The sequence below is a fragment of the Taeniopygia guttata genome, chromosome 1, assembly GCF_048771995.1.
Source record: "Taeniopygia guttata chromosome 1, bTaeGut7.mat, whole genome shotgun sequence".
Classification (NCBI taxonomy): Eukaryota; Metazoa; Chordata; class Aves; order Passeriformes; family Estrildidae; genus Taeniopygia; species Taeniopygia guttata.
The window spans coordinates 60,490,611-60,516,889 of record NC_133024.1 but is presented as its reverse complement, the minus strand read 5'-3'; the positions used below and the strand labels follow the sequence as shown (position 1 = coordinate 60,516,889).

The 26,279-nt window shown below is 38.1% G+C and overlaps 1 protein-coding gene across 2 annotated transcripts in view; it reads left to right on the top strand.

The window, feature by feature from the left end:
- Positions 1–26,279, top strand: part of SUCLA2 (succinate-CoA ligase ADP-forming subunit beta) — a 27,412-nt gene extending 1,133 nt beyond the window's left edge. Inside the window, exons 1-11 of one of the 2 annotated variants that reach the window (XM_030272539.4) lie at positions 6,230–6,386; positions 7,658–7,841; positions 16,095–16,194; positions 16,391–16,553; positions 19,180–19,308; positions 19,729–19,867; positions 21,225–21,386; positions 21,468–21,610; positions 23,912–24,032; positions 24,346–24,434; positions 25,472–26,279. In XM_030272539.4, the coding sequence (XP_030128399.1) occupies positions 6,315–6,386; positions 7,658–7,841; positions 16,095–16,194; positions 16,391–16,553; positions 19,180–19,308; positions 19,729–19,867; positions 21,225–21,386; positions 21,468–21,610; positions 23,912–24,032; positions 24,346–24,434; positions 25,472–25,546 (1,377 nt within the window). In that variant the 5' untranslated portion in view covers positions 6,230–6,314 and the 3' untranslated portion in view covers positions 25,547–26,279. Of the gene's footprint in view, positions 1–6,229; positions 6,387–7,657; positions 7,842–16,094; positions 16,195–16,390; positions 16,554–19,179; positions 19,309–19,728; positions 19,868–21,224; positions 21,387–21,467; positions 21,611–23,911; positions 24,033–24,345; positions 24,435–25,471 lie in introns of those variants that run through there. The other variant, XM_072929049.1, reaches the window with a different exon arrangement.

Below are 26,279 nucleotides of genomic sequence, written 5' to 3'. Positions count from 1 at the left end.
TTTTCTGGGATCGGTTTTCTGGGGTTTAACTGCCCAAAGTGGCTCAATACAGCATCAGATGTGTCCCAGCGCTGGCATGAAGGGCATGTCAGGAGCAAATAGCTGCGTGTGCTAGAAGCAAGGCTGCCTTTTGGCGGTATTTGGCCATGCTGCTTAGCTGTGATGTCAGCCCATACCCTGAATTACTGACATTGGTAAATAACAGCAATAATAACAATAATAAAGAATCTTGGGCAAATTGCCAAGCTAACAAGACATTTTGTAAACCAAACTCATTCATTTGTATCTGTCTCCCTAGTACAGCTGAGTATCCTAAGTATCCTAATCCATAAGGATATCCATTAGGAGTATACTAATCTCCAGATGAAACACCAGACATACCAGTTATATCACTTCTGTATTTACCTTTTAAGATAATGATCTTACAGAAGCCATATCAAAGATTCCTCCTCACCCACAATGCTCATTTTGGTCCATTACACTAAAACACCACGAAGTTTTTTACCTGAACAATGGAAACATTCTACTTTCTATGTACACCATTTTCCTGTACCTTTTACCAAACAGCATTTAGTAATGAGTCTTTAGGCTGACCCATTGTCATTCTACTGATTTATTTTTAAATGTAAAAAAAAAGTCCATACGGTCATTATGTTTGTTTACTATATTAGCTGGATACCATTCAATGAAAATATTATATGAAGATTATTATGTAGAGTATAAAAAGTATGTTTTTATAAACAATATGTTTTTATTTATCAGTAAACAAAGATTTTCCCTTCCTCTCTACCATCCTTTTGAGCACAACAAAGATGTGAAGTATTACCCTTCTACAAAACTTTAAAATGGCTAATTTTTTGTTAAGGTTTTGAAATCTCATTTTATACAGATGTTTAGATTTGTTTCATTTTTTTCACTTTACTGTTGTGATCATTAATATAAAGAATACTGTATTGAAAAGAAGCATTTTGTTGACAGAATCTGTTCTAATTGGTTTGATTCTAGGATTTATTTATGGCATACGTATGCAGCCAGGTATTGCAGAATATGAAGTAAATCTAGGCTAGTTTTCTGAATCTGATGGTGAACAGACATCCACTGAAGAAAGATATGGGAATAAACAAGGAATGAGAAAGTAGCAAAATCCTCTGCCACAGAAGTATGTTGAAAAACTTGCAAGATTATGATTTATATATACTTGTAAACTTGTTTATTAATATTTCACCTGAGAAAGTACTTCTGTGAGCCAAAACAGAGTCATTAAACCAGCATGTGTCCAGCAGCTACTGGAAAAAAGGCAGATATTTTTCAGGCCCAATCCCACGTTCCTTCTGCTAACACTTTTATTGATTGAAGTGTTATTGAATGAACTGTATTTCCGAGCTGATCTGGATTAAAAACACCCTTTTTTTTTTTTTATTAATCTGTTTTCTGGCATGCTGTGGGTGGCACAGGGAGGGAGGGGACAGGACAGAGTTCGATCATATTAAACACAGCACAAAGCCAAACTTGACTCAGCAAACTGGTAGAGAGATTATGTTTTTAGTAGGATGCGAGCCCTGATGCAATTTACAGCTCAGGTACATAAGTGAGGGAGGCAGTGAGTCAGAGCAGCTGGGAACAAGAATGGTGGGAATAACCATGTTAGAGACAGGCCTGATTTATGTCAGATTAAAACGACTACACAGCTGTTCCCTGAGAAGAGCACACATAGGGAAAGCAGGTTAGAAGAGCACACAGTGTACAACAGCTTATTGAAAAGCAGCTACACAAGCAGAAAACATCCATCTATCATACACATGGCTCCCTGGCTGTGGAATTTTCTATAAATTTGCGTTTTCTTAGCAGAAGTATGAATTGGAAGACGGAATATTTAAATATTCAATATTAAAATATTTAAATATTTTACATTGCAAAGCTGGCATTCAGAAGCTGGGTGGAATGTGACAGCAGTGCATGACACCAAAGCCCTGCCAGCAACCTGGCTGAAACTTGAACTTGAGAGATTTTTCTTTTCTTGCTTTTAAGCAGCTAGTTGTGATAGTGAAACCTCATACTGAAAATGTAACATTGTTAACTGTTTCCTCACTTTTATTTCAGCAGAATTATTCCTATGACACCACATGTTTCCATTAAATGGCTGTCTTTTACCACAAATCATTGCTTGCTGTAATATTATGGCTTCATAAGCATTATTAGTGGAAATTAGGCAAAGTGTGATACATAGTTTTTATGTTGAAATGTAAATAACCTCTGATCATATTTACATGTGGCAAGAATAGTGTGCAAGAGCAATAGGACAAATTAGAGCTGTACTACAGGTGTTCTGACTTCATTGCTTGTTAATTATTTATTTGCTGTGTACAGACAGGACTGGGTCATTGGAATGAGAGAAGGTGCTGAGACAATTCTGTTTTATTTGTAGCTTTGTCATTAACACTTTAAGTAACTTTGGGCAACCCTTAGGTGGGTGGAGGTGGATTGTGCTTCAGCTTCGATAAAACTTCTGTGTGTACTCAGTCCCAGGGGACTCTGAATCAGAAGACTATAAAAGTGTCTATTCCTTATCCATCTAGGATAGTACCTGGAGGTCCAGAATGGATGTCTGGAATACAGTAGGCAAGAAATCATGACAGGGTTTTTGACTACTATTCTACAGCCATCTGTGGCTTGGTGACTTCTCAAGGCAGAGGTGGCTTCTGTATATTTACTAACCTTGTTCTTGTTTCTCTTTCTTAACCTACCAAGACTCCCCTTGAGCCCATGTAAATTTTCATCATTTGGAGCATCTGTGGCAAGGTGCTCCATAACTTAGCTATGTGAAAGATCATTTTCTGCAAACAAAATCCTTTTGCTTTCATTGAACCTTTCACCTACCAGCCTTCACTGGCTGGGAAGAGATGGTACAATAGTGATGAATGCTCATACTGTATTTTGTAGAAAATTGCATCTATGTAGGCCTGAGAGTGCACACACCAAATGCCTCTTTGCTGGGACATATGGTAGAATCCTTGCAGGAGATACACCAGAACACCTTCAGGGAAGGACCCTGGAAGGACTTTTCTGTATGGCTGGGAGAAGTGGTGGAATAACCTGTTAATATTGCAAATGGGTGCAGTGAATAGTTTCATGTTGTTAGCTATGCCTGAGGGTCCCTTTAGCAACCTGCAGTTTGTCCAGAGAGTACCATGATGGTACTCCTGCAGAGAGAATTCACCATGTATAAGATGTGCAATGTAAGGCAGTGTAGACACCACTGAAAGATTATTGTCACTCTGCTTCAAAGTCAGTTTTTTTGCTCTGACCATGGCTGATTCATCAGCTAAACCTGTTTACTCATCTACCATACTAGGTGGGCTCTTCCTTCCTGTCTTCCTTCCTGTCTTCAACTAAAAGTGCTCTGGAAAGCTCAGAGTGTTTTTCTCCACAGGTACTGGGGTGCTTTTTAAGCTGCTGATAAATTTTATCTTGGAAATTTCCTACCCTCTGGACTCATGGCCTTGGCAGGGGCTTTCACTTTCTAACTCTGATGTTCTTGGCAAGACCCTCTCTCCTGATGTTTTTCAACTATAAAGTATCAACCAGCGGAGCTTACAAGGTCTGGGAAATAAATCAGATTGTACCATTGTCACTGCATGGATGTGGTAAATTTATAATAAAGCAAATTCATGTCTATTCATAATGCCTGAGCCTTCCTGGATGCTATATTTGGCCTCAAACAGGATGCTTTATTTGTCCTGCTTGTCCGTTAAAAGTTCTTGGCTCCTTCCATCTCATTTGTAATGTACCTTTCCCCTGCTTCTTTATAGTTTTAAATATAGCTTTTCAGAGAGGGCCTTGATCCTGTGTTAAAAATCTTACTCTGACTTTAGCAAGAAATCTCATAATTTAAAACTTTGAATATGATTGAATCTATTTCTGGAGATTTAGCAAAACCTCTGGATATCTGCTGGAATTCTACAGTACATTCCTTGTGTAGTTTCTTCAATTGTAGGTCAGATATTGAATGAGGCTGAGCCTATACAAACCTGAGTTTATATTGGACTTACTAGGAATTTGACTGGTTATAGCCAAGAGTGTTATCTTTTCTTGTATGTCTAACAAAATAAAGAAGAGGTTAATGTGTCATTTCCAAGAACTATTGTTTTTAAGATTTTGAGTTGGGCTTACAACCACCTTGTGCTGACAGTCAGAGAGCCAGGTGGTGGCACTGGTGATCAGACAAAAATCCAGGCATGTTTACAGTCCACCCCAGCTGGATGAGTTTTCACAGCCAAGAGGAAATCAGACAATATAAAACATTCAGATAATTAAAGTTCTCCATACAGCTGTGTACAAGACTCTAGATAGCAGCAGCTGCCTCAGTCTTTCTAGAAGTCCTTCAGTATTGTCAGCCATGTGACATTTCTTCTTTTGATGTATAAGATCAAAACCATCTTCATTTTGAAACTGGAAGGATAAGTCACACCTAGTGAGAAGAAGATACAGTAGTAGTTGTAATCTTAATGTTTTACAGTAATTTGCTAAGGCAAGAATTAATTAAAAGCCCAGAGACAGTTGTCCAATTTCCTTCCAGTAGCTCGCAACTGAGTCAGGATATAAGTCTGGTTTATTGACCTGCAGCCAGTGTTTATGTCTGAACAGTAGCTTTGGGCTTTTAAGGTTAAAGTTTTGCCAAGATCCATTACATCCTCTTGTAAACATTGTTGCAAATCCTTTCCAGGGTGGAGGTGATTTTGGGGAGTCTCCTGGAGGTAGGATATTTGTTTGTATGTGGAAATGGCATCCATGTACTGTCCTGTGCAGTACGGAACTGCAGCAGGTCCTGTGACTAGTGAAGAGACACTGTGTGTACAGAGGGCAGAAAGAGCACAGAGTTCAAGTGCTTTTTCTTCCCTTCCCCTTGGCCGGAAGAAATATTTTATCAGCTGTGGTGGGAAATCTTGGATGGTCTATCAAAATTTTGCAGCTCCTTACAGGTTCAGTGACACATACTTCTCTACCTTGTGTGTCTGCACACAGAGGTGCAGAGCTAAGTACTCTGCAGAGCTCACTGCAGTGCTAACAGGTGACAGTAACACCAGGTTAGTGGAGGACCAGGAGCAGAATAACCAAACCAAAATTACTCCATCTTTTGCAATACTCGCCCAAGGAGAAGTTACAATAATGCATTTTCGGTTTCATAACAAAAAGAAGCAACCCAGCATTTACCGGATAATTCAAATTACAAAACTCAAGAAGAATCACAGCTCTGACATGGCTTTCTTTCACATCAGATCTTACTTTGATGTTCTTAATGTATGGAAGTAACTGCATTTTTCCTTATTATTGGTAGAGGACATTATTGTTCCAATTTCCCAGGCCAATGCTAATTTCCTAATTACCACTTTGTTTTGAAGGAAAAAGCTTTGCCTCCTGGTGAATCACAAGGTCTGGTCACGAGTTTCTGCAGGGACATCTGTCCCCTGCTTCAGTTCCTTAGTGACCTGAGTCAAGCCCACCAAAGTGAAAGTACAGACACTGAATTGCAAAGGGGGAGGCGCAGCGTGGAGCAGTGTGATGCAGAAACGGAGGTGGTGGCATGGGGAAGGGGCTGCAAAATATCTAGAAATACTAGTCCTCAGTTCAGTCATAGAACCACCGAATGGTTGGAGTTGGAAAGGACCTTAAAGGTTATCTAATTCCAAACCATCTGCCATGGGCAGGGACACCTTCCACTAGACCAGGTTGCTCAAAGCCCCATCCAGCCTGGCCTGGAACACTTTCAGGGATGGGGCATGCACACCTTCTCTGAAAATCCTGTTCCACTGCCTCCCACCCCCACAACAGAATTTTTTCCTTACTAATCTAATCTAAACCTGCCCTCTTTCACTTTAAAACCATTGTATCTTGTCTTAAGCAAGAACGGTTGTGTTTACGTTGCTGCATGGAAACACGCTGAAATACGAAACCGAATAAAGTAATCCTTAGGAGGACTGGAAGTCCTTCCATTGGGAAGCTGAACCGGGAAGGAGTGTGGGCGTGTCCTAAGGGAGCTGTGCCTCTTCCCTCACATTTAACACAGGTGGTGCCAACCGAGGCCGACACGGTCGGAAGGTTGTGGGTGCATGACAACCCATTTAGGATCCTTGCGAAGCAAACCTAACCTTCATTAAACCCAAACGGTGGAGAGAAGGAGAAACCGAAGAGCGCCCTCAGCGCCGCGGGGGCGGCACTGCGGGGCGGGGCCGCGCGCGGCGCTTCCTGGCCCCGCCCCCGCCCGCGAGCGGCGCGTGCGCGCTGCCGGGGGCACCCGAGGGCGAAGGGGCTCGGCCATGGCGGCCTCCATGATCTGCAGCCGGGTGGCGGCCGGGCTGAGGGGCAGCGGCCTCCGCGCCTCGGGGAAGGTAGTGCCCGCTCGGGAGCGGCGGTGGGATGGGCCGGGGCTGAAGCGGGGCCGGGCCGGCTGGGATTGAGGTCGCTCCCTGCAGAGCGGCGGCGAGAGCTGCGTCCGTGTCGGCGCACTCCCGTCCTGCCCTGCCCTGCCTTGCGGATGGCAGCCCGGTGCTCACCTTTGGTGCGCGGCCTCGCAGCCGTTGTTCTTGCTTCTGGCATGTCTTCCTTGTGTGGTTCCTTTTCCCTTCCTTTTCAGCGCCCCCGTCCCCCTATCTTGCTTGGAAATGCCCGTGTTTCCATCTCCGCCGTCACCTTGGTCCTAGGAGGGGTCGGGCTGTGCCAGTTAAACTCTTCTTCCAGCTCGCACCTCGCCAGCCTCTGCTCTTGGTTCCTGGGGATGCCATTCAGGGGTGTGGGCTTGTTTTTGACTGCAGCACCTCTGGGAAGCGGTGACACGAAGGAGTTCGGGAGGCTGCGGTGTGTGACACTTTCTCCTCCTGCCACGTACTGGGGAAGGTCTCTGTGAGTGCCCCTCTCCAGTTACACGCAGCCTCCCCAGCGCCTCTCCCTTGGGGTCATGCCAAGGAGAGGACGTCCTACTTGGAGAAAAAATCCTTTGGAGGCTACATAGGCCCTGTCGATTCGCTAGCTTGGAATGCTGTAGTAAAGCTCATGTGTCGTCTGCTTGTTTCCTTTATTTGAAGTGAAATGAAGCCTTAAAAATCTATCTTATTAGAAACTTCCAAACTTCCTCATTCAGGCTGATTTTCACAGTGGTTGTGCCAGTGGTACATACTAAGAAAATAAAAATAAAAGCAAAAGTTTGTTTTGTATGTAAGTTTTGTTTGTAATCTTTTTACCTTGAGTCTTTTGGTGATTATCCATGTTCATGGATTAGCTGAATTCAGTAGGTTTCTTGCTTTGTTTGTGTATAAAATTAAGGTCTTATTTGCATATGGTGAAATACAAAAAATGCAGCAAACAGTTTTTTGCATTTGTTGTTGATTTTTATGTTACAGTCCTTGTCAACTTGTCAGTGCTAGTAGTTTCACCAGCTCTTTCCCCTGCCCAATAAAACCTCACAAAATCAAATACCAGACCTGATATGAATGCCTAGTATGGAAGGGTAGGATTAAATGTTCAGGTGTTTGCACTGGAGCACTAAAGTGTACTTGTTTAATATGTAGACTGGTTTTTTAGCCTAAACGAAGAGGGTGGTCCTTCACAACAGTCACATTTTTCGTTTTCTTTTCTTTTTTTTCTTTTTATTCTTTTCCTTCAGGTGCTTGCTGGAAGTTCAGGAATACTCAACAGTCATGGGTTTCAAGTGCAACAACAGCAACAGAGGAGGCTATCACTCCATGAATACCTGAGCATGGGACTGTTGAAGGAGGCTGGCATTTCTGTTCCACATGGAGTGGTTGCCAATACTCCAGATGAAGCTTACAAAATAGCAAAAGAAATAGGTATAATATTAAAGAGAACATATACTAATAGGATTGATACAAGGTGTACCTACTTTTTCTGTCTTTCTTGGTAAGATGTTGCTTGGAGTTCTTTATATACCTTCTCTTTAAGAGATCCTTCCTTGTGAAGCAACCTTCTCACTAAGAAGGAATAGGTCAGGTATAAATTCTATTAGCTTAGACTAATATAACTAGTTAAACTTCTTTGAGATGAGTAATAGACTCTACTTTGCAAATCCTGGATTTCTTTCTACTTTCAGCAAGGTTAGAGGAAGTCTTGTGTGAAGAGTTTCAGTGGTGGTGACAAGATTTCATACTTGTCTTCAAGCTACATACTTGTCTTTAAGCTACAAGAGAAGAGTAAAATCCTATTCCTTTGTGAGTGTGATTTTCTGTCAGAATGCAGCTACTTCATACAGGAGGGGGGGATTTTGATGGCTTGTAGTTGTATGCTAAATTCCTGGCTTGTTGATGAAAAAGTATCCCATCTCATTTGCCAGGTGCTTAAATACTTAATTTAGAATTAAGCTTTAATTTTGGACTTGATTTTGCCTATTAATTTGCCATGTTACTTATGATCTGTCCTAGTAAAATGTTGTTCAATTTGGATTTCATATGGAAGTCAACTTCTATTGTGTCAGGCATTAGAAGGTGGGGATTTTTTGGTTGGTTTATTTGGGGGGGTTTGTTAGTTTTAAGGCTGGGATTTTTTTTTTTTCCCTCCCTGGAAAAACATATTAGGCTTGTCACAAAGTTTTAGTGAAGGACATAGGTTGACATATTCCTTTCTCCTACGCAAGTGCTCAAATCTCTATTCACCTCCAAAGGGATACATTCATAGTTTTTTGTGAGGTTATAGGTTTTGTTGGATTAATTTCAGTTTCATATGGAGATTTAGTGTGAGAAATGAGATCCGAAAGAAACGATAATTTTTCTTCTAGAGCCAGTTATGTTGCTTTGTAATGTAGAAAAGAATTGAAAAGCTGCTTTTCCTTTAGGCATGATGTCCTAGAAATTCAGGTATTGTCAGATACCTTCTTTATCTTGTTTCCCTTAGTAAGTGATACAAAATTAGAATAATTTCATTAATATGAAAGGAAGTTGCTAAAATGCTTCTGAGAATGGTTTAAACTTCAGAACCTTACCTTCTGTTAAGGGTGAGTTTATAGTGTGATCAAAACTTTCCAAGGCATACCCCTTTTCTCTACTTTAATGTCTGTGCAGATATTGCTGGAGGGAAATGAGAGAACCTTTGTCTGTGGCTCTTTAATCAATAGCCCAGGAACTCGTAAGTCAGGGTTCCTTTGTTTTGTTCTTGCTCAGAGAGGGCTCCTCCAGCAGTGTGTATGTCTGGCTCCTGGTTTATAGCTCTGTGTCATCCCTGTGACATCATAGGTATGCCTCTTATCTGGAGTGTGGGACTCTGGGCAATTTCTTGGGGATTAAAAGAATGAAGTTTAGTGTGTGAGTCCTTTAGTAAAGGAATTCAGGGCTTCTGGTTGTCAGCCAAATACTTTGTTGGAGTTGGTGTGTAGTCGATGCTGTGCTTTTTTGGTACTTGAGATGAGGAAGGGAAAACTTCCCGAAAGAGCACACAGTGAAGGAACTTGAGGTTTTGAGGCATTGCTCAAACAAGTCCAGAACTCATTCTGAGTGGTGAAATAGTATTCTTTGCTCCAGTGTTTTGGTTTTCTTTGTTTTTGTAGGCATCTAGCTGCTAGCTTTAATTTAGTACTTAAAAAAAAACCAAACAACAAAACACAAACCAAACCAATCTCTATCAGAATGAAAATATTAACTTTTTTGGCCCACTCACACATTGTTGATTTTTGTTGTGTGGAAATAGTTGCCAGTAGATAGGAAACTATTTTTTTATTTTTATATGCTAAGCTGTTTAATCAAATGTGTATCTAGACCATTACAAAGACAGTTGGTAATACTCTTTGCTCTGTTTCCCTAGTGCCTATCCACATGTTCCTGGTAAATTTGCACAGAGCAGATTTCTGACTAAAGGTTGAGTTTGGCATTGGATTTCTTCTCTTTTGCAAATACTTCACTTAGAAATGGGTAAATTTTTATCCCAATGTGTAGCAAATGCGAACTTCTCGTTAACAGAGATTATCATAGGTTAGCTGTGGCTGCAGCTAAATCAGGGTTACCTAATAATCTCGCTTAAATTTTGAAAAACAAATGAGCTGAGTAAATTCTGTTCCAAAGCTTTGATAAGAGACTGCAGCGTGACTTAATTACCTTGAAGTTTATGGTTTGCTCTTAGCCATGTGTGCATTCCAGCTAGCACTGTGACCAGTTTTGATTGAGAAGCTGATATATGTGTGTTATCAAGAACATGACTAATGAGCCTAAAGACTGTTTAGTGAACAGATGCTTGATCAGTGTGATATCAGTGTGATAGTGTGGTAGCTCAGCAGAGCGCACTATTTGAAGTAAACATTGCTGTTTAAGAGACACTTCCATAGGTGCAATGTATGGTGCTTCCCGATCCCTTCCTCTGGTAACAGTTGAGTGAAAGGCAGTGACATATTTTGTGCTTGTCTGGGGTTTTTAAATAGCATATATTTCGATTCATGATGATTTGAGAAGTAAGACTTTTTAAGACATTGATATCTTGAAGCCACTTTCGTGTGCTGGTGGTTTAGTTGGGTTTTCAGGTAAGGAATCCCACATGTGCATGGCAGACTGTCAAATTTTAGTAAAATATAAAGCTGTATAAAATTTGAGGTGTTGAGAAGGTGAGTGCAAACATTTCACCTTTCTGCATCAGAGTTCTTGAAAGGAGACTGAAAGGCCCTGGAATGGAGTCTGCTACTTTTGCTGTTGCAGTTTAAGAGGTCCAGTGCTGCTCCATGTCCTCGTGGTTCAAAAAGAATGTTCTGTTTTGGCATGCATTCTACAGAATAGCTCCATTAATTGGTTTGGCTGTATTCCTGCTGACAGTTATGAGATTAATAGATTATTTTTTTTCAGACCTTCTAGAGTTTTTTCAATGTTACTAACATCTTTTAAGTACTTTTCAGTGTTATTTATTTTTCTGTCTGTTGCTTAAACATACAACTTTTATCTGTTAAAAAACTTCAAAAAGTAATATGTGAACCTGGGTAGATTTAAAAATAGAATTTTTGATCCCAGGCTTGATTTAGTCAGAAATCAAAGCTTAGTACAATGTGTGCAATTATTTTCTAGGTATAGTGCTAGCTTTTTCTTTATTAGCTCTTCAAAAAACATATTCCAGGCACTGTGGCAAAAAGCTAGGATGGTTTTCTCAGTGTGTGCCACACCCACCTTGGCTGTCTGATTTAGGTTTTTGGGGTTTTCTGGTCTATGTCACAGTGAAAACTCATGTCTGTCATACTTTTATTTATGGTATTTTTTTGATTGCTATTATCAGTTTTCCTTGTTGGTCAATTATCTGTCTATGTTCCTGATGTCTTTTAGGTTGTCTGAAACTCCAGAGGATTTATTCAATTGCTCTAGGATATAGATGATGATTTAAGGTGGCAAACTTAAGCAGAAATCCCCCAGGTGTTAAAAAAGTCATGCAATTATGTTCCTGCTTACCTGGTCAAAATCTCTAGATAAACAGCAGTAGTAGTTTAGAAACCAAACATTTACTTACATTCTGGCAAATGTTATTTTTTTGGCATTTGAATCTTATATTTTATTTCAGCCTTTGCTTTCTTCTGTAGCACTTCATTCCTTTGAAGTAAAAATATCAAAACATATTGTTGGTGATAATTTGTTAATTAAAATAGATTTGTATAACCAGCACATTCAAATTCTGACCTCTGTATTTTAATTGCTCGACTTAAGTTGTTGACAAAACCAAACCTGTCCTGTGAGCTGATAATGAACTTGATGCAGTTGATTAATGTCAGGAAGTATTAGTGTAGAAGATATTTTGTAATAGCGAAACATCTTGTTCAGTCTCCTGACTGGTATGGTCCTTTCAGTGAAAGTATGATGATCCCTGGCACATAATTCTTTCAATAGTTATACTTTGGATTTGCATGCAATGAGTCTTCTAATGCTCAAAAGTTTCAAATGCTGAAAAAATGTGATTGTGAAGTTAAAATTCCCAATAGGTGTACTTACTAATAAATGCAGTGTACTCTGAAGAAATTTTCTGCTCTGTTGACAGAATTAGGGTCAGAATATTATTTATATTGACACTCCTGTTAGTTACAAACCTATCTTTTCCTAATGCCAGTAAATACACCTGTATTGTTTAAACTTAGTTTTTTTTTTGTACCTGTGCAACAAGAAAAAATTAGCTTGTGTTATAAATGGAGGGTTACTTCTTCTGGTACAAGAACTTTGAAACACAGACTGAAGCAAAAGTTACAGGTCTCTGTCTCTCCCAGGATAAATTTGCAGTTGAATGGTAGTTGAGAACTTGACTGACACTTGAGTTACTAACCTGTCACTGCCCTTTACTGTTGTCGGTCTTGTCAGAATAGATTAGGCTTGCTTAGTTGTTCTGAAGGTGTCTGTAATACGAGGAAAGCAGTACCTCTGCTACAGATAGTATTGAGCAGAGAAGTGGCAATTAATGTGATTTGACAAAAGTCAAAATGAGAACTTGTAAAGCAGAACATTTTAATCAGGACTGTCTTTTGTAATCATTGGACTTTCCACTTGCACAAGAAACTTCAGCGATACAGTGGAACAATGACCCTTCTTGTCACTTAATAAGCTTATTTGAAGATTGTATTTTACATGGATGTCTTTCTGCTTGCCTGCATGCATTGATCTTTCTCCCAGTTTGAAAGCTTAAATTATAGAATCAGAAATTACTCCTAAAATATAGGCATTAGTATTGATAGAAGTGAAGATGGGTTTGTTTGCTGACTGTGTAACTTTTACTGTCTAGTTCATAAATGATTGTTGAAGGTGATAACTGTAGTGTTAGTAAATGTATAGATTTTCCTTGTCCTGAACAGATTAATGCTAAGTCAGTGTTCTGATTTCAGACACCTCTTCTCATTGGTATCTACTCTTAATTTTCTAAGCGTTTCCTAGTTTTTTCAGGCTATTGTACTTAGATGTGCTTTTAGGGCTGACTGCCATTAACATGGAAATGTGATGCTTACCAAAAATGCTTGTTCAGAGATTTGTGCATTGACCTTTTAGCTTGCTTGCCCAGATGAGTTCTACTGGTGTTCCAGTGCCCTGTGTTAAGGCTTTACAATTTGTTACTGCTGCTGAAAGCTGAAGTCCTGCTCACTGAAGTTCCTGTGTATGTGTGCCTGTGACATGGTGCACAAGTCTGCAGAAGCACTGTCTGTCTGCTGGATAAGCTTTTGCCTTCAGGGAATCGCTGTTCTGATATGCTTCAAGGCATGATAGCACAAGTGCCTCTACTGGCACAAGAAGTGAGGCTGGAGTGAAAAGCTGAGGGCTAGAGGCAGGATGGGAATTCTGTGGTGGTGTGTTTGCTGGCATGTGTTTGCTGGGTTAGCTGCTTCAGGGCAGAAACTGCTATTTTTTATTGAAACACAAGCCTAGCAGTATTTCAAAGCCACGTAAGCAGAAAACAAGGGCACAACTGTTGATACTGAGTAGAAAACTATGGTAGCTGCTGGTTTCCAGATTTTTTCATTGGGTTACTGTTTATCAGCAGTTCTTGTTGTGTCAGACTGTGTGACAGTGCTGCTGCTGGAACACTGCAGATGAGGTGTGTGACCAAACACTTCCTCTTGGATTAAAGTAATTTTCAATAGGAGCTGTGGGATAAAATGTATATTAAACAGTGAACTTTCTTGCATGATGGATTATGGATTTCTTGGGATGTACTATATTAAGTTTGTTTCCAGTACATCTGTGTAGCTTAATTGCTTGTAAACATAGCTCAAATGAACCTTGAACTTGTTTATGCAATCAAACAGCTAGTTTGCAGTGGTAGAGGAAAACAATTTACAGAGCATTAGTGATCTGTTGCATACAGATTAGTGCAATGAGGTTACGGGCAAAACTGATTGTGAAAAATCATAAGTTGTTTTTCTCACGCTCTTTTGGATGTCTGTATGTTGACAAAATATTATAATGCATCATAGTAATAACATTTTTAAGAAATATCTTCCAGGATCAGGGTAGTGGTGCATGCAGCCCACTACTGTGCCTAAGAACAAAAGAACAGTGCCCTGTTTAGGTCAATTCTTAGCCTCCCTATTTTCTGCAGTCCATTACTCCTCATTCCCCTCAGCATTCATATTTTTTGTCTGAAGAATATCAGAGAAAATACCTCTGCTCAGTTCTTTTGACTCTTCTATTATTCCTTCATATCTCCTGGCAGGCTTCCTTATATTTTGTGTAAAGAAGGGTCTTTTTTTCTTGAATTTTTAAAAAACTGACTTCCTTGGTAGATGGCCTTTGTTTTTGGCTGGTAGAGCAGAAACCAGAATGAATGATGTACATGTAGTCATGTGTTCTTGCTCTGTCCGTCACAGGTGTGACTGGAGATTGTAGTCATGTTCCTGCTTTCTTCTCCTTTGATAGATTTATGGATGTGCTAAGCTCATTTCTTGTAAGGGAATCACTTAATTTCAGTGATCATCTTAGTTACCAATTCACTTTCATGCCCAGAGCTAAATATGTTCCAGCTGAGATCTTCCCAGAGCTTTAGTTGGGATCTCATTTGACTTGTTCAGATTCTGGTGTTTGTTGCTAGGAGGGATAATTTACAAAGAAGGTGCCTGTGGGTGAACCTCATAGCTTTTCTGAAAACTTCTCTGTAGTTGCAGCTTTTTATCTTATGGACTTAGTGTAAGAAATGGAAAGCAAGCTTTGTACTTAAAGTAATTGCATAAAAGTCATCATGTGTGACTTCTGTAAAGTATGTTAACTTGTTTGCCTGTAAAAAATAGGAACTGAATTAAATATTAGAATCACAAACTGTAGTAAATCATACTTGTATAATATACTTGCAATATACTTACTTTGTAAGTAAATATATACTTATGTGTTTATAACCTTCATGCCTATTTCACAAGAGAGCTTTAAAATCATGTGTGAATTCAGAGATCTCTTGTTAGATAGACGTTCAAGAAGTAATATCAACAGATAGCTAATTGGGAGGCGTGACTTGAGTCTTCTGCTTATAGCCACCCTAGCTTGTGATACAGTTTGAGTTTAGTTTCACCAGTCAGTCTAGGCAGGACTCGGGAGAGAATAGGAACCAACACAACTTTTGTGCCTGTCATAACCTTCATCAGTTTATGTAGTGGCTAGTTTTGCTTGAGTACTGTAATTTTTCTTAAGCATTTCCATGGATCTCTTTTGACAGCCAAAGGAACAGCAAGTTCTTTTTTGGCTTGGAAAGATCAGATTGGCTCAGCTGATGGTGGCATGAGAAAAAATGGGATGTGCTGAACAAATGTCAATGCAGCAGTTCTTAACATCGTGCAGTCTCGCTGCTGTATGTACTCTGTGTAAGCAAACTTGAGTAATAACTCAGAACCTCATTTTTTTTTCTTTTATCACCTTAAATGACTTGATGAACTATTTTTCTTTGCTTTTATGTCTTTCAGTGACAGTTCAGAGTATCCCAGTTGATTTTTGTCATATTCTCATGCTTTACTTTTTAAACTCAAATACCCAGTTTCCCCTACCTAGAAGAATATTTTGTAAAGGATTTTTAAACAGTTAAAGCCAACTAAAGGGCTTACTTTGCCTACCCTAGGAAGAATAGTGGGTTTGTTTAGTCCTCTGACTTCTGCAAAGCACTCAAGATTATGCCTTAGTGCTGTGCCAGATGGAAGCCAGAGTAGACCTGGCAAGCTGACTTGGGTAAATGCTATAGTTACATATCATTGCTGGGAGGGTAATGGCTTACAGGTACAGGGTATTTGTAGTTGTTTGAGGAAAACCTTGCATACAGTGTGTCAGATATTCAATTTCATCTTGTTAATAATCTGTGAGGTGCTAACAATTTCTTATTGGGTGATTAATCATACATGACTCCAACATGTATTAAAGATGATTGGAACACCTGCATTTCTGGATAATAACTCACCAAAGTTTGTTCACAGAACAGCCTAAAGCTGCAAGTTGTGGATTATTTGAGATTTTTGGAATATTTGTATGAATTGCAATATAGTCTTCGATTCACATGGGTGTGTTTTGAATGGTGGGTGTGCAGAAAGTGGGATAAAATTAAAGCAGCCTTTGTTATTTTACCTGAAGCAATTTGTTTTATAGTCATTGACGACAATTTTTTTTGGTTTTCTTTTGTTCCAGGTTCAAAGGATATTGTGGTTAAAGCACAGGTCCTAGCTGGGGGTAGAGGAAAAGGAACATTTGAAGGTGGTCTCAAAGGAGGAGTGAAAATAGTTTTTTCGTAAGTTCTTTCTAAATTATCCAACCAAGTGGAAAAACATCAACATTTCACATTATGGATTGAACCTGTTGCTTTCTTTAAAACCAGGGTTTTAATTATTAACCTTAAAATAACAAAAATTAGATAAGACTTTTTTAATGTTACTTCTGTTTTTACAGCAGTTTCTTTGTCACTTTCTGTGCTTCTTTTATTCTAGTCCAGAAGAAGCAAAAGCTGTCTCCTCCCAAATGATTGGAAAGAAGTTGTTTACCAAGCAAACAGGAGAGAAGGGCAGGATATGCAATCAAGTATTTATCTGTGAACGCAGATATCCCAGGAGAGAGTACTATTTTGCAATAACAATGGAAAGGTCTTTTCAAGTGAGTAATATCAGAAATAGAAATAAGCTAATTAATTTGTTACAACTGAATTAAAAAAAATCAGCAAAAATGTTTACTGTTCACTTGTTTTTGAAAATCAGAAGTGTACAAGCTAAATTTTGTTTTCCAGCGTATCTGACTATATGATTTTTTTTGTTTTTAAATGCAGTAAACGTGTAATGCTACAATTTGAATTTACAGAATAATAAATGAGTATTGGTAGCCCCAGCTGAAGTTCAGAGTCACACAGCCAAATGGGAGATGGGTAGAATAAGGGGGTAATTTTCATTTTGGTTTTGACTTGCATTTGCCTACCAGATTATGCAATTTAGCTTAAAAGCACAGCTATATGTATTTATGTGCATTTATACTCTATTTTTGAGTGTCAGAAACAAGATAAGTGACAGTGTTGTGGAAGAGCAAATGGTCCTGTGTAAATCCAGCATCCTTTTTCTCCAGTGTGTGAAGGTTCCCAGAGGTGCACTGGTGTGTCCCTTGATTTTGAGAGTGCTAGTAGCTTTCTTAAACGAATGCTTTCCAGGAAATTGGTAAGAAGATTTGGGCCTAGAGGTCTGTCTTCATATCTTTCAGGAAAATGAAAGCCAGTCTTTTCTGCATATATGGGCTGTATGTGTGGGTATGTAGTCTTTTAGGCTACAATTCAAATGTGATTGCTGAAATGTGTCAGTGTTTTCTGACAGGCAAGTGTTCTATTTGGAGCATAGAATATGAATTCGTAAGTAACTTTAATGAAGACAGGATTTGGAACAGATCTTAGAACTTTTTTTGCTGAAGCTGAGAAAAACTGAGTTTTGTCTGTTCAGATGCTTAAGAGTTTGCAGAGGCACTGGTTTTGGTGATTAGGGGATATTTAAGTATGAATGAAATAATTTTCTGTGGAGGAATGAGAAAACTAGTCTTACTTTTAATTTTTTTTCTTTTTGGTTGCCGTCCTTTTTCTTCCTCTGTAGTGTTATTTTTGATAGGAAAGTATCAGTTGTGTTGAATTATGTGACTTGGACACCTCCATTGTGATGTGTGCTGGAATAGGGAAAGGGAGATTCAAATGTTACCGTATGCACCACAAGGTGGCGTTAAAATGCTGTAAATGAGTGTATTTCAGACTTAAAATTGTGTAAGCAATAAACAGTGATGCTTATGGAAATAAAATTTACTGTAACTGATTGTAGCAAATTAGATAAAGGAAACATTTTCATAGGTTGTTCTTGGTCTTGTATAAAAGATAAATCTTACTAGCATATATTGATCATACTGTGTAGGTTGTTGCCTTTTGGTAGAGATGTGCTTTGTTTTTACTGTGGCTTTATAAGTCATGTTTTTAGATGTGCTTGTAATTACTGTAACTTGTATAGGATGTTTAGGATGAGGAAATGCCTTTCAAAAGAAGGAAGTGGGAAGGTTAAATAGCACACACTGTTTATTCCTGATGTTGTTGCAAACCTCTTCCTTTAAGGAGGGGAAAAATGATTAAAGTAGCTGAAAATGGAACTTTATGACTTGGATATTATTCGCCAACAGGGGTTTGTGTTTTAAGCAAAACTGTTCACATTAGTCAATTCTATGGAATGATGTCTTATTTTAAGATCAGTTTGTAGCTTACTGACAGTTCAAAATAAGAATATCCACGAATGTTCATTGAGTTGAACATTGCTATTAGATGAAGGATATTTTGCAAGCTGTGTGTTTCCATTTGGAAGGATGGTAATGGGAGGGGAGTGGTGTGGTTATTAAGCATGTTCTCTGAACCAGGGTCACATTTTCTATAATTAATTGTCAACAGTTATAAGGCTGTTTAATCTTTCAGTTCTGCTGATAGGAAATGCTGCCTTAGTACACCCATGGCCATAATCCACGCATGGGTGGTGACAAGGGAAGGTTGGTTGAAGGGATCCAAGTATGTCTTTACTGTGAACTGGAGGAGAGATTTTTAGGTTCCATGGTAGGGAGTCTTTCATGTTTTTGTTGAGATTTTTTGTTTATTTTTTAAAAATAAACTCAGCTGCAAATGCTGTCAATTCTGGTTTCTTAATTTCTTTTATTAATGAATAATTGAGTACTGTTTTGTTTTGCTACAACTTACTTTCAGTGAAGGATTTAGTTACTGGACATTGTGATCCTACTGAACAGGTATGGTTTGCAGTAATTTATCACTGAGGTCTGTAGATCTCCATATGTCCTTGGGGTTGGAGCATGGCAGAATGAATAATTGAGTGCCTGGCATTTGATCTGTGTTTGTGTAGGAGTGAGTGGAGAAGGTGGAGGTGAGAATGTAGTTACACTTTCTTTGGTGACACCTAAAAGATAAAATGTAAGTGATGATGAAGTTGAATCTTTCTATCAAAACTTAAACACAGTATGTTGGTGTTAATTGTTTTGCTGCTGCTTTACAGAGGAAATTTTTCCTTGTTGAAACAAAGTGGACTTGACACACACTTTTAACATTTGGAAAGTATTATTAAATGGTTTTATATGGAGGTTGTGAGTAACTACACTAAATTTTTCAACAAAAAAGGTTTTATTGCTTTGAAGTATCTTATGGGAAGAGCTAAGTTTCAATTGTGTGGTATCAAATTACTTATGCTTTTTTTTCCCCTTTTTGTTCCAGGGTCCTGTGCTGATAGGCAGTTCTCATGGTGGTGTTAATATTGAAGATGTTGCTGCAGAGAATCCTGAGGCGATAATTAAGGAGCCCATCGATATAGTAGAAGGCATAAAAAAGGAACAAGCTGTTAGGGTAAATTGTTCATGTGGGAAAGTACACATTAGTGAGGATGGGAAAGCTACTTCTAATTTTTATAAAGAGTGTGTGTATTCAGCCTGATGAGTTGTCTTAAATCCTTATTTGAAACAATTTTGAACTAAATATTTAAATATTTTCAGGTGAATCAGTGTAAATCCAACTGCATGGCAGTACTTTATCTAGCTTTTATACAGCTGTGCGAAGGCATAGCATGATAAATTTTTATTAGCTCTTTTTTAGGACAAGTATAGTGCTCTGTATTGAAAACAATCCATTCAAACCAAAGAGTGAGTTTGTTCTTTTTCCTCCAGTAGACAGGGCAGGTTCTACATCTACAAATTCAAATGACTTGAAATAATAGCTAAACTGAGACATCCTAACATGAGTTAACAATAACCATTCTTTTACTTTCAGCTTGCCCAGAAAATGGGATTTCCTCCTAATCTGGTTGATGAAGCAGCTGAAAATATGATCAAATTATATAATCTCTTTCTGAAATATGATGCTACCATGATAGAAATAAATCCTATGGTGGAAGATGCATCAGGAGTTGGTAATGTTTCTTATTCATACTCTTCATGTAACAGCTTGATATTTTTGTAGATCTAGGTTGCTTCACACTGATTAAAACTTCAGCTGTATACAGGAAGAGGAGTTAGTATTAACATGGTATGTTGAAAAAAATTTAATAAAGCAGATAAATTTGCAACTCTAAATATAGTAGGAATCTGCTCTTAATTGCTAAGTATGATCTTAAGTGTAAGTAACTTCCTTTTTTAATTTTTAATTTTTTTAATAAAGAGCACATCTATGCAGCATAAGGCATTCCTGGAAATCAGGTCTTTTCAAAATTCATAAACTGAAACTTGAGCCACCGCATGTATCCAAAATTGGTACTGTGATAGTAACCAGAATAGTAGCAACTACAAGAAATCTTCTGCCTTTATGACTCAGGCATTAGGATAACTGATGGAGTGTGATGTATGGAAAGACTGTAGGGATTTAAGTAATATTTTGATGTTTATGAGGTTTTTAGCATATCCAATTGCAGAATAGTTATTTAATGTTCAATCACAGCCGATTCCACTCTGCAAAAAAATAAGCCTGTAGAGAATATTTGTGCTTGAACTCACATACAACAGTCTGAAATTTAAATATGAATGTACCTCTTTCATCAAAGTGTTCATTATTACTGTCACTGGGGTGTTTTTTTGTGTAGTTTTTTTTCTAATGCTTAAGTGATCAATATAGCGCAGTCTTTTCCATCTGTTTCTAGTGCCTTGTTATTTTTATATAATTTTCACTGAGGGATAGAAATGAAGTGCTACAATATTAGTTCTGATGTAAAGAATACTGTAGGTTTTCTGCTTGCTAAATCTTAAGTAAATTTACTTCTGTGTATTTTTTCCTAACATTTTATTTTCCAACTCAGGCACTCTTTTATCATGTTTCTGTGTGCTTACTGTCATGCACACATTATATATGTTTATTGTAAAAGCAAAAACTAAAATGGATTAAAAAAACCTCAAAGACCTTCTTTAAGGATTAGTTTTATGCTAATTACTTGTGGTGCATTCCCCTCATTCTTTTCCAGGCTGTAGTGTGATCAGAGGAAACGTAATTTGCTCAGATTTATCAAACAGCTTGTAAGCTTTTTTGGGTTTAGAGTGTCTCAAGAAATAGTTATCTTCCTTTTTTTGTGCATAACTGATTATATGGGGAAACTGGAGAGAATCTTATATTTATTGACAGTAGTACATGTGTCTTTTTAGCAAAACTTTGTGTTTGGATTGCATGACCTAGCTGCCAAGTTTGACTTAACATACTTTAACACATTCATGTAGCATTTGAATTGTTACTATAATATTAAATGATGGTAAGTTTTTTTGGTGGGTTTTTTTCCCTTTCAGTGATGTGTATGGATGCAAAGATCAACTTTGACAGCAATTCAGCCTATCGTCAGAAGAAGATCTTTGATATGCAGGATTGGACTCAGGAAGACCAAAGAGACAAGGATGCTGCAAAAGCAGATCTCAACTATATAGGGTTGGATGGAAACATAGGCTGCTTAGGTATGAACTATTTAATGAATTTTAAATGACCTAATGGATTTATAAACTGAATTCCTAAATGTTATCTTTATTCTCATATAGTCAATGGTGCTGGTTTAGCTATGGCCACAATGGATATAATTAAACTTCACGGCGGAACTCCAGCAAACTTCCTTGATGTTGGTGGTGGTGCTACAGCGCAGCAAGTGACAGAAGCCTTTAAGCTTATTACTTCTGATAAAAAGGTGAGGGAAGAGTTGGCATATCAAGGTTCTACACAGTGGTAAAACAGGCTGTGATTTAGAAGACAATGCTTAGTGCATGTTCTTTGGAAAACATGTTTTTATAAGCACAGAACTACAAAGAAAGAAGATGGAAATTTTAGCTTTATCTTGGTGCAGATGAAGGAGGCCTAATAATATATGGAATTTTTTACCTTTTTAAATAATAGGGGTTTTGGTTGTGTACTGAGTAGACACTTTTGTGTCTGCTGGTTGAAGTTACAGCTGTATTTTAATATTTCCAGAAATCTTGGAGTCAGAAACTCACACTGTCTGCTGTTTAAACAGAAAGCGGTATTCAGTTGGTCTTCCAGTTTTGTTTTTCTTTTGGACCAGTTTTGCAGCTGGGTCTGTGTTTTGCGTAGAATGGTAGAGATGAATATTTGCTGTGATGTGCACAAACAAGTTTTTAAGGTACTGGTTATATGTAATGCAAGATAAAATAACTTTGTAAGGGGCTTGGAAGGGATTTAATATTTATCCTATTAAAAATTTATCAGAAGTGCTTGAATATTATTAAAATAATACATTGGTTAAAACTGGAGGAAGAGCTTTTCCACAGAAATAATGTGAAGGCTGGATTGATGATCTACATAGAGATGCTTATCCCAGGGGGATCTTGGCAGTTTGGGGCTTTTTAAAAATAAAGAAAACTATTTTAAAAGGGGTAACTTTAGAATGTGGGAATGACTTGCAAGACCTGCTAATGATATGCTACTTTTGCATGATAATTTTATGTACAACTTGCTCATCTTTGGAAAGGTCCAGAAACAAATAGTGAGGGATATTCCGGAGGAGCTTAGTCTCTTTCGTATTGAAAAGACTTATTTTCAAATGCAGGGTCTGTAACGCACTCCAAGAGTGTTACAGAATCATTTAATCATTTAGATTGGAAAAGACATTTAAAATTGAGTCCAGCCATAAATCTAACATTGCCCAGTCCTGCACTTAAACCATGTCTCTAAGCACCATGTCTACAAGTCTTAAATATCTTCAGGGTTGGTGACTCAGCCACTTCCTTGGCAGCCTGTGCCAATGATTAACAACCCTTGTGGTGAAGAAATTTTTCCCAATATCCAATCTAAAACTCCCCTGGTGCAACTTGAAACCATTTCCTCTTATCCTAATGCTTGTTACTTGGGAGGAGGGAGAACCCTGCCTTGCTACATCCTTTCAGGCAGTTGTAGAGAGTGGTAAGGTCCCCCCCACCCCGAGCCTCCTTTTCTCCAGGCTAAACACCCCACCTCCATCAGCCCATCCTCATAAGCCTTGTTCTTTCTTCACATTTTCCAGCAAATTGAGGGGACAATGGGACACAGTCACTGAGCACCCAAATTACAGAGAGAAGAGAAGAAACAAGGAAGAATCTGAGGGTTGCTAATTTGGGAAAAGTTTTTGCAATGCAAATTCTCTGCTGATGTGTGGACAGCGGGTGTCCAAACAGACTTCTTAAGACAGCTCTTTCTTTCTGCTTTCTTTCAGTTGCTCACTATTTTATTAAAAACAATGACTATAGCTGGGATTCCTGTTGCTGAAACTCAAAGAGCAGTGCAGCCCACCGGTGTCACAGACTGTGCTCAGGGTTCAGTTCAGGGCTTGTTTGGAGCAGCCTTCTGAGGTGCCAGTCTAAGTTGCCCATGAGTAGGAGGAGGAAGAACAATGCTACACAGATGAGCTAGTCTTAAGTGTGAGATCATGGGAACCAAGTTACTGTTCATGAACCAGTCACACAGCAATGTTCTGTTTGTTCTGTCATCTAAGGCTGTCTACCCATTTTGATTCCTGCTTTGTGTCATCTTTCTTCTTTGACCATGGTTCTTTCTACCTTTCCTTTCTACCACTTGAGGTCCCTTAACTGTTGGCTTAATCCTCCTGAATAAAATGTATTTCAAATAGCTTATCTTTAAGCATGCTGGCTTTTAGGTAAACTGTGTAAACAGGGTCTTGTGTATGAAATTTTAAAGTTTCCTGTTCTCAGTATGTGGAGTTACTGGTGTGGGGTTACCTCTGATGAAGTACTGTTAGCAATGGAAAGATAAATAGTTGACAAATACAGTTTTCTGAAGTAACTATTCTGTTGTATGTGACAATACAGAACTGTACTTTGGTTGCTCATGTTCCATAGAACAGGAATGTTCTGTCTTTTGCAGAGTCCCTTAATACAATTAAAGAGCTTGAATTATCCTTAGACTGAAGGCTGTGTGCTACTTTCATCTGATGTGTCTCTGGCCATTTTTAATGTTAATATTGTCATTGATTCTGTAGGTACTGGCTATTCTGGTGAATATTTTTGGTGGCATTATGAGATGTGATGTTATAGCACAAGGCATTGTTACGGCAGTAAAGGATTTGGAGCTAAAAGTTCCTATTGTGGTACGGTTGCAAGGTGAGTGTGCTTCATATATATATTAATATATTTCTCTCTAATTCACAAGTGTCACAAGTAAAAGTGAGCTTATATACTGTGTAGCAAGCTGCCTGTGAGTTGAAGTCTATGGAGAAATAAGGCAAAGCTTGAATTTAGATGGTGAGGATTGGAAAGTTAATAAAAAGATACTTCCTGCTTTTTAACTGCTAATGTAGTTTTCTAGATTTATTCACTAACTTTTGGAACAGGCTTCCTAGAAATATGAGACTAGTAGGTAGTAGTGGTAGTATTCTCCTGTTCAATAAGAGTGGTATTTTATCTTTTTCTGAAGGTACGCGAGTTGATGATGCCAAAGCTTTAATAACAGCTAGTGGCCTCAAAATCCTTGCGTGTGATGACTTGGATGAAGCTGCAAAAATGGTAAGATAGCTGGTTATGAATATTCTTTTCAGAACATAGCATCTGTTGCAGAGTATTGAAAAGTCAAAACTCCATTCAATCAACTACAGGTAGCTTAGGATAAATCCCGATGCCAGTTACTACCAGTGCCTGAATCAAATATTTTACGAGTTAGTAAGTGCATAATTTGTCAGGGGAGCAATGATGCAGTCAGAATCTATTAAACCGCACTAACCAAAACTGGATCAATGATCAGGTCAGTCACTCCCATTGGTGGGGGAATGACTAAGACATTAGCTTTATTAGTTGGGAGAAAATACTTAAATTGAGGTGGCTGAAAAATGCAATGTAACACTTTCTTTTATCAACCACTGTATTTCAGTGTGCACTGTATTTCAGTGAAATGATAGTTGATCATTATGTGGCCTCATAAGATAATTAGATATTCAAATGTTCAGATGCACTGATTTGTGCGTGTGTTGCTTTGCTTTGTTTGTGGAAAAGAAAGTTGTACTAGAAGTGTATAGCAAAAAAGTTAGAAGATACCTAGTGGACTTGGTGTCACGGGGAAACTTACAAATTTTTTTTTCCCAAAGAACCACTTACTTCGTTATAACATTTCATTTTAAGCAGGAAATAATTCAGAGAATTCAGAGTTGTTATGCAGGAGAAGATGAGGCTCCTTAAGGTATCAAAATAAGATCCAGAAGTGCTTGCAACAAAAACTCAGAGGAGAAATAGCTTCTAGATATATAGAATTTCTTGCGAGTTGCCATCTCAACACCTCGCAAAATAACAAGGTAGCACATAAAATTTAAAACTTAGCATTTTATCAAAATACTTTGTTATGAGAAGCAGACTTGTTTAACTTCATGAGATGTTTTCTAGAAGACTTTATTATCTTTCATTTAAAAGTGATTAAGAAGTACTGAGCTAAATAGTAATCCCCTCTGATACCTTACTGATGATTCCCTGGTATTATTTTGTTTAAAAAGATTGATCCAGCTCAGTCAAGTTCCGATTGCTTTGAAATTAAGTTTTTATTTTCTGTTTTTCAGGTGGTGAAGCTGTCTGAAATAGTAAGCTTAGCAAAACAAGCTCATGTGGATGTTAAATTTCAGTTGCCAATTTGATCTGGGAATGTCATGCCAGTGTCTAACATGTTCTCTGAAATACTGTGTTCTGTGGGAAATTTTTAATTTTTCTTTCGTGTGGAGGTTTTGATTGACAGGCGCACAAACTGAAGCATCTGATCTTTAATGTTAACATTCAGAATGGTCACAATTCTTGTAGAAGTGTGTATTGCTGATATTTAGTCTTTCTTAGTTGTTATTCTCAAGCCTCCAGCTTCTGCTGCAGAATGTCACTTGCAATATACTTCTGCGTTGTCCAAAGTAAAGCTTCTGGTTGAAAAAATAATTATTCTGAATAAATTTTGAAGTTACTTTTCTTGTAAATTTGTATTAGCCTTGTTAAAAAGTAAATATGACTGAATTATCTAGTTGTCCATGTGGAAAAATGTATTGAAACGGTATCTTATGTTGGAGACATTTGTACTTAGCAGTATAATGGACATGAGCAAACCAATCATTATTTATGAACAGATGCATTTGAACTGATCAGAAATATTTTTAGAAGTCCTGCATTGAAGTGGCTGGTAACTCTTCTGGACAACGTGTTAAATCACTACAAAATATACTGTAGCACTTATATTTTCACAGTTTCTGGTCCTCATGAAAAAGCATTGTGTAGTTTTATATACAAACAAGCATTTACCAAGCTTCCAGGAGACAGGATAAATAGAGAATTAAAATGTCTATTGTACATCGCTAATAAAATTGTACATTAATAAAATATCTCCCAAAA